At 40.6% G+C, this 9,214-nt stretch overlaps 1 protein-coding gene across 2 annotated transcripts; it reads right to left on the reverse strand.

Moving 5' to 3' along the window:
• Positions 1-2,312: 2,312 nt before the first annotated feature.
• Positions 2,313-4,833, reverse strand: LOC115739572 (pentatricopeptide repeat-containing protein At1g09900). Of its 2 annotated transcripts, none has more exons than XM_030672726.2 (2): positions 4,708-4,833; positions 2,313-4,633 (listed from the first exon to the last, which is right to left on the reverse strand). In XM_030672726.2, the coding sequence occupies exon 2, from the start codon at positions 4,516-4,518 to the stop codon at positions 2,656-2,658; it is 1,863 nt and encodes a 620-aa protein (XP_030528586.1). In that variant the 5' UTR covers positions 4,519-4,633; positions 4,708-4,833; the 3' UTR covers positions 2,313-2,655. The 2 variants fall into 2 exon arrangements, with proteins under 2 accessions (XP_030528586.1, XP_030528587.1); XM_030672727.2 differs by having other exon boundaries at positions 4,704-4,833.
• Positions 4,834-9,214: the final 4,381 nt, after the last annotated feature.

Genomic DNA, 9,214 nt, shown 5'->3' on the forward strand with positions numbered 1-9,214 from the left:
GTAATGCTTATTGGTGTCTAACATAGTGAATGAGCGACGTAGAGGGTAAGAGTCAACTGGGTCTGTGGGAATGATGTCGGACGGTTTGTGCTAGGAGTTCTATGATTAGATAGAATACATCCCTTAGGAGCCATGAAGGAGTGGTTGGCCTCCCGTGTACAAACCGCTTGGGAGCCGATGCCGCTCTCCCGACGAGGCCATGGCAGGCCAAAATTAGTTATAGTGCCTAATGTAGTCTGCTATCGCTCGATACAAAGAATGTCCGAACTAAGCCGAGCGTGGTATGATTCAATACGAGAAAGACATTCGCCTAAGTGTTCCATAAACAACTAAAGAAAAAGGGTTGGCCCGGTCCCGCACAACCGGCTAGTTCCGCGATCAAGGAATCTCTGAGCCCGTGACAAATGGTATCAGAGCAAGAATCCCTCCCGTAGGTGTGTGATTGGAAGAAACTAGTGGTCTTCCCGGTGTTACGAGTGCGGAAAGTGAATCGCTGAAACCAAAACAAAAGAAAAAATAAAAGGCTTGGACAAAATGCGGCTCTCGACTTGCTTTTGGGATGCCAATGAGGACACGGGAAGAAAGCGGTTCCTCACTGAAATGGGAAGATCAATTCGGCGAATCTCAAAATGGGTCCTCTACCATGTTTGAACAAGGATAAACCTCAATTGGTTAGCTAATACAAAGAGGAAAAAAAAAAGTGCTTATTAGTGAGAAAGAAAGGTGCCACCAGGTTAGTGCGGTTGGCCAAAGCGCCACACTTTAAAAGCGACAATAACTACAAAACGGTGCTACCAAAGGTGAGGACAATTGGCTAAAAGTGCTACACTGAATTGCATGGGTGGCCAAAGAAAACCCGAACAACCATCAAAATAAAAGAAAAGAAAGAGAAGCTACCCATATTGAGGAAAAATAGTTTTGTTGGGTGAACGCGCGCCTCCATTGGAGTTGATGGTAGTAAAAGTCGCAAGAAAGCGACGGAACCCGCAATGAGGGCGTTACGGAAATGAGTGGGGGCAAATGACACGAGCCGGAAGTTCCATGTCCCTCGTATGATGTGAGGGATCGAACAATTGGTGTCGTCGGATCCTCCCACACTCATAAACCTTGAAGTGATACTTGTTGGTGTCTAACATAGTGAATGAGCAATGTAGAAGGTAAGAGTCAACTGGATCTGTGAAAGTGATGTTAGGACAGTTGGTGCTAGCGGTTATAGGATTAGATAGAATACATCCCTTAAAGAGCTCTGAAGACGAGATTTAGAAGCTGCGAAGACGGGATTTGCCGCTCTCCTAATAAGGTCATGGCAGACCGAAACCAATTCTAGTGCCTAATGTAGTCTGCTATCGCTCGATACAAAGGATACCCGGGCTAAGCCGAGCGTGGTATGACTCGATACGAGAAAGACATTCGCCTAAGTGTTCCATGAACAACTAAAGAAAAAGGGCTAGCCTAGTCTTGCACGACTCGCCAATCGCCCCACGGGCTGTTCCGCAACCAAGGAATCTCTGAGCCCGTGACACTAGTCTCTCACCAAAAGTGCCCATGAATAACACAAATAACTTGACAGGAGCCCGCAATGTGCAGTCAACCAGCAGGAGTTCTCGTTCGCACGCAGCAGCTAAAAACGATGATATGAAAGACAGCATATTCAAATTAGGCTGAATAAAAGGGTCCACCTCGTGCCATCAAAAAGCGAGTCTTCAATTTGAAGCTCGATATGGGACACTAATAAAACCCCACAGGCCTAGCAATACATGGTATTTTCCATCTTTTATGATCTAGCAAGTGTTAGCAGTAGATCCAAATGCTCTATGTAAATCAGTGATGAAAAGATACATGCTAGAGCTTTTGGCCAAAAAACCCCATTCAAGAACGAGGGCAAAACAACACCACATATAGAAGAACCAACCCAGGTGCTTTTACTGTTAACAGATACCTCGTTGGTTAAATTACAGAAGGCTAAACATATGGACACATCAGTGTGCGTGATTCTTCTCTAGCCAAGAGATGACCCAATCAGTTGGTAAATGATGAAAGATGAAGGCCTCGTGGAGACAGAACAAACAAACATATCTAGTGTCTAGTAAAGCAAATTAAACAAGCATCTGTGCCTCCAGAAATGTATAAATATCATGTAGAACACATAGGCCATACAACCCACTGCGATAAAGTCAGTTTCTTCCAAAGAAGTGGAGAGTGAAATAGCCAAAGTTGCCATTACATAACATAAATATCGTTTGACCTGCGTAAAGGCAACGAACCTTTCTTGATCACTGATCAGCAGAATTGGACACAGAGACTATTTGTTGTATTACCGGACTATAATTCCAAGCAGCAAAGCAAACATTACAACACAGATAGGTGCAATTTCATGAAGTGATGATCTGTAACTTGCTACAAAGGAAAAACATGAGGTATTTTTACCATGGATAGCTCAAAGAACAAAGGTGTACTCAGTGTACCGATACCGCCCTGTAATGTTATACTGGCTCCTGCTTTAGAAGGCAACACATGGTTTGAAGCTCCCTCACGTTATAAGTTAAAAAAAGGCTACACATTCAGACTCGTGAAAGACAATGTGCCCCAAAAATTGCAGAACTCAGGAAATAGAGACCAGAACTCCCTAATGACCATATACTCAAGTGTTTTAGGCTACATCTTGACAGCTACCTGTTCAGCAGAACTCCTTCTTATGACTCCTCTGGTACAAAGGTCATTGAGTAACTGCAGCGCCTCCTTGGCGAACCCTTCATGAGCTATGCCCTCAATGAGAATGGTGTAGGTAGCTTCAGTTGGTTTACACTTTCTGGAGACCATATAATCCAAGAAGTCAATTGCCCGGTCAGTTTGCCTAGTCTTACAAAGTCCCAACATAATAGAGTTGTACGTAATAGCATTAGGCTTCAGACCAAGTGCTTCCAATTCATGAAAGTACCTGATTGCTTCATCAACCTTCCCTTCTCTGCCAAGACCCCCTATGAGAGAGGAATAGGTGATAATATCAGGTCTAAGACCCTTTTGGCGCATCTCATCCAAAAGCTCGATTGCACGATCAGTTTTACCCACCTTCGACAACCCATCGATGACTGTATTGTAGGTGATCAGAACAGGAGAGCAACCTTTGGTGCTCAGCTGATTAAGTATCTCAACTGCAACATCGACTTTGCCATCCTTACATAATGCCGTGAGCAGAGTGTTATACGTAACTATATCAGGGTAACAGCCTCGGGACACCATTACATCCAAGTATTCAATAGCCCTTTCCATCTTCTTCTCCTTACAGAACCCGTGAAGCAAAGGATTATAACTCAATGAATTTGGAGTGCAGCCATGCCTAGGCATCTTCTCCAAAACGTCAATTGCTCGACCCAACAAACCCTTTCGGCACAAGAAATTTATCAAGATATTGAAAGTAACAACACTAGGAGAACAACCTTTCTGAAGCATATTGGCCAAAAGCCTCTCCGCGTCCATCCACCTCCCAGTGCTGCACATGCTGCGCAAGATGATATTATGAGTTATGACGTTAGGTTGGCAACCGTAGGAAGGCATGTTATCCAAAAATTTGATGGCCTCGTCCAACCGTCCCTCCTTGCATATCCCATTGATGAGTACATTATACGTAACAACATCGGGCTTGCATCCTTTGATCCTCATCTCATCTAAGAGCTTCATCGCTTGCCCAACCCCACACTCCTTACAAGTAGCTTCGATTAATATGGTGTACGTAATTACATCGGGATAACACCCCTTCTGCAGTTGCATGTCTAGAACTTGCATTGCTTGTTTCAGTTTCCCATTGTCACACAAGGTCCGCAATATAGTATTATACGTAACAACATCCGGCGCAACACTCATTCGTTCCAAAACCCGCAAAGCATTGTCAATCTCCCCTGCCCTGCAATACCCGCTGATCAATACATTGTACGTGATAACATCAGGAACGGCCCCCGATTGCTCTAGAATTTCCATCACTCGAGTTGCCTTCCTAGTCTTACCGAGCTTACAAAACCCGCGAATCAGGCTGGTGCAAGCAATGATATCGGGAATGTCCCCATGATAAACCATGTTCTCAAGAGACTTGAACCCTTCTTCCAGTTCGCCGTTCCGGACCAGCCGGCGGAGACGATTGTTACTCTCGAATTCCTCGAGAGAAGAAGATGAAGTGACCAGCGAGGAACTACTCCCATTTATATACCCACGAGGGGATTTCACCAGAATCGAGGATCCCCCATTAGAATCAAAAGTCTCGACACTCGAAATAGCGAAAACACAATCAAGCCTATGCCTTCTACATCCCCTGGAAACCCCAAAACTTCTACTCCCAACACCATCAACAGATAACACAACCAAGCGCGCACTGCCGTCGCCAAATGCTATAACTCTGCTGAAGTTTGAACCAGAACTTGCCCTAACACCCCATTTGGAACCATTATTCCTTCTGCTTTCCCTGGGAGATTGATGAAAAGAGCAAAACCCTTCATGGGTATGCTTGGCAGGCACCGCCAAGTCCATGGCTTAATATGTAACCCTGTAAAATCTTAACAGCCGAAGCGCATATCGCTAAACCTCCACACCGCGGAGGTGGGGAACCAAACTGCGGATTGGAAATGACTACTAAAGTGTGTCTCTGTGAACAAAGTGAGCGGGAACTCAAAATCAAGCGTAAAAGTTAGGATTAGAGATGAAGAAGAGCTCACCCACTTGAAAGAGCGCCACCTCGAGAACCATATGCGAAGAGCTCGCGGACTGCTAACGCTTATCCGACTCCGTCTCCCTTACGAAGAGACTGGTTGGGATTTGGCGGTTCATGGCGAGGTTGAGAACTCGGAGGAGTCCCTTTGAGAGCGAGCGCGTGGGATTGGATTGGAATGGCAGAGCAAAGGGCTCGTGCATGGCCCAAGTGAATCACAGCCCAAACCACTTGTTGAGATCCACAGCTGATTTCTTTGATCAATGTATAAATAAGATAGCTTAGCAAATCTCCAAATCGTCTTAAAGTTGGAGTTTGAGAGATTATGCACTCTGGTGCTTGCCACCTGGCACATCAACCACTCAGCGTTTGCCTCGTGGAATGACACGTGGCACAATTTCGCCCAACTCGACTATTGGGTTTGTCACTTAATTATTTGTCATATGTTAATTTCTACCTCTTATTGGATTGAAACCTTAAAAAGCATGTTAAGATAAACTATATAAATATTTTATTTCTTATTGAGTTTAAAATTGAAAAAAAAAGAAAGATAGATTACGGAAAGCATTTTCAATTATAAAATTGTTGGCACTCAAAATAATCTGTCCGTCGAGACATATGTCGTGCATGTGAGAAGCCAGCAGAGGTGCTTAAAATGTGAGAAATCGACACGCATGATAAACACGTGAGGGGCAAACCTGACTAAACACGAAGTGACCACGTGCAGAGCGCATGAAGATTCCTGTAGGTATCGATCAATGAGCCACGTTAGGCAAGTTATCAATACCGTCAAGGAGTAATGCCACCTGTCCAAGTAGCAAGGATAATGCTACATATCCATAGTAGGGGAGCATGTCAAAGGTGGATGAAGTAAGCTATAGACATGGGTACCAATGAGAATTAATCCCGCCAAAGATCCAAGAACTTTTTCAAGGACCGCTAAAGAAAATTGAATTACTAGGCAGGAGAAAGGTTATCCATAGCTAATTTGAAAGCTATTGACAATTACTGGGATCTTGACTCAAAAGTCTTGAAGGTGGAGAACATGGGCACAACTGGTTCGAGTAAAGAAGTTGCGCTGAGGCTAAGGTATTGATGGTTATTTGAGGCTAAATAACCGCTTGAGGACAAATGCGGTTGCTATTGGCGCACTAAAAGTCACAACTGCTAAAGGGCAACTACCTTCTCAATCATTATAAATATCACCATATCTCTTCGGAAAAGGCCCCTCGAACAAATCAACAAATTGATCTTATCTTTACTTATCGCACTGCACTTTATTTTTCCTTAGCTATAGCTTTCAGATTCTCGTCATTGAGTCAAACTCCAGCATTTATCTTTTATCCCAAATACTGTACCATCGAGTCAAACTCTAGTATGTTATCGAAGCGTATTCAAAGCTCTGTCGTTGAGTCAAACTTCGACATAATTTCGAGTGCGTTGGTTCGTTATCCTTTGGGAGAAATTGTGCTCACAAACCCACTCCATCAAGTCAAACTCCGATTTGGTCTACATTTGTCTTCTTTCAATTTCATATGTAACGATTCCCTTTGAGTTCGATCCATTTGCCAACCAAAGTCTCACGAAATCTTCCCTCTTTGCCTTCAATTATATCCGAAAACGAGTCTCTCCATTAATTCCATTGGGATCTCACATGTTGATTTTCTAACTATCTGGATCTCTCCTATCGAAGATCTCCATAGGACCTTTATCACATTTAAAATAAAGCCGATGAACGAATTTCGGTGAAAGGATTTCCATTATAATCTCTCGATATCCATATTTTACTTATATTGTGTTTAGAAGTTAGAAAATGAATAAAAATAAAGTATATGAAGATCGAATTTCTTATTAGGTTATACATGTACTCGTAAACATCGAAAATTTACCGGATATAAAATTCTGAGATGTGTATTTAATTTTTTTTCATAATTCTTATTGGCAATATTGGCAAGTGTAATTGTTCAATCAAATAATGAGATGTATCCGTGGTAGACTGATTAAACTTGAGCGGAGATATTGATGAACTAACTTAAATTAGTATTTATATGGATCAAAGGCAAAATGGATTCGATATATGCTTAAATCAAAGAAAATATCAATCAAAATTCCAATAATAAATATGCGGTCTTAAATTGACCGATGCAATTAAACATGTTTAACACTTTTAACGGTCGTTTTTAAAGCATTTTTAATTCTGAAAAAGTTTATGAAATTAACACTCACTTCAAAACAATAAATAGCAAAATAAAGATGGGGATGAAAAAGTGCTCAAACATAAAGAATAAAAAATAAAAACTAAGTCCACGAACCACTTTACACGTAATGCGTTACTCATATATTCTATAAACGTATTAAACGTTTTAACACAGATTATCCTATATAAACTTGTTTATCGTGTACCTACGTTAACATACGCTAATGTATCGTATCTTGCCGACACCTCGCGTGTGACATGTTTGATAATCGTGTTAATCGTGTTCGTGTCCAAAAATTGACATCTTCTGATGCGTGGAAGCTTGTAAGGAATGATGTGTTATTTGGCTTTGTCCAAATGTGCCTAAATTTGCCCTTATGGCCGGGGTGGCTATTCTCATTAAGTTGCCTACCTGCTGCAGAAAAGATTACTAAATAGATGAAAGTTCTCTCCAAATTCTCCTTTTTGCTTGCCATTTATTGTTGAGACATAGTGTGAGTTGTATTAAAGAAATCTCACATCGAAAAATTAGTGCAATGTGAAGTAATTCATATATGCAAGTTGACCAATAACTCATTAACTCAAGCATTTAAGTAAAGGTGGGTCCAATCGAATATGTTGAATGCCGCATTGAAATACGAAATGCAACTCTCCTCAATTGTCGGCTGTTTGTCCATACTGGCATGCGCAGCCTTAGGTGATTGAGGTTTGTTGAGCTTATATTGTCGCATTCTTCTCCCATTGTGTTTTGCAGTTGTCTGTTTAGCAAGTTCTTATGGATTATAGTGGGATTGGCCAGCCCACGTTATTATTGATAAAATTCAGCTTTAACTTACCCATAAGAAAAAGTTCTACCGGAATATCTTTTACTTTTAAAACAGTTGTGTCAAAGACAAGTACCATTACAAGAACGGACCAAGTTGTCGATTTTGAGATTAAGGCTCCGTATGTTTCTTGGAAAATAAATCACTTGGAAAACACTTTTCTAGAGGTGATCGCTCATATCGTTTGAACTATTTAGTTAATGAAAAAAGTCATTGATGATAATGATTTATATCTAAGCATTTTCGTGAACAAAAAAAAAAAAATTCTGTTCATTTATTTCTAAGAGATATAAGCGATTATTTTTTAAATAAAAATTCAAATCATTCATTTTTCGCGAAATAAACGGAACCTAAGCGTAAAATTGACTAAGAAGTCAATTTTAAGACGAAATGTAAAACTGGCCAATTGTCGATTTCTTTTACTAAGAGTTGACTGACTGATCGACTTGCTAGTTTTCTAACCGAGTTAATGATTGACCGTATGAAATGATCAATTTTGGTTTATACAAGAGTATAAATTAAATATTCACATTTCTACGAATTGAAAAATTATAAGAACTACTTAAATTTTGGAAAAAATGGATCTGCAGGATAATTTATCCCAATGATCTATGTCACAAAGGTACTATTGGATGATGAGTGTTTAATGAGTGAGCTTGCAAATGATAATAAACAGATAATGGATTTTCATTGTTGACGCGCAGCTGGTCAAAGAGGCTAGTTGATATTACCAGCAAATATTGCTATTGAGATGTACATGACACTAGTTATGTTGTAATAATGCGTATTTTATTTATGCCACGTGATGACTCTTTGTCACGGCCTATTTGCAAGAGAGCGAACTCCTTTATATGAGTATGTGCATAAGACTCTGAAGTTAGCCAAATAATCTACTGTTTGGGACGGGTCTCTACGAGGTTAAGAGGACGTGGAGTCTTATGATTTATACACGATATGTGGTTTAAATAGCCCGATATGACTTGCATAGCGTATGAATATTGTCGAATAGCCATCGTCATATGGATATACAGTTGTTATTTATCCTCGTTGATGCGGAGGATGCCCGTAATGGATGGTGGAGTTGCATGGTAAAGTGGTGTTTATAATTCAGTCCTCCATGAGTTGGTGGTGATAATGTCTCGCTAGTCAAGATGAGTCCTGGCTTGTGACAACAGAAAATATATATTGTATGTCGGTGAGCTACTATATTATAATGGCACATCATAAAATATCATATCATTTGCTTACATTTGAATGTTTTATGCATCATTGTCCAATTATTATCATTTGCATAGATAGTACATTTGCGCATTCATTTGGCATATACCAATGTCTCGGTTGGTATTAAATCGAGTAGTAAGAAGACATCATACCTTAAATTTAAAGATCTAATTTAAGGTGATTTTGGCTCATCCCTTTGTTTACATATCTGTAGGATGGATAATTCTCCCACGCTAGGAGTTGGGAGTGCCTACGTATTATGAAAGTGATTATCAA

This window comes from Rhodamnia argentea, chromosome 2 (genome assembly GCF_020921035.1).
Source record: "Rhodamnia argentea isolate NSW1041297 chromosome 2, ASM2092103v1, whole genome shotgun sequence".
NCBI classification, from domain to species: Eukaryota; Viridiplantae; Streptophyta; class Magnoliopsida; order Myrtales; family Myrtaceae; genus Rhodamnia; species Rhodamnia argentea.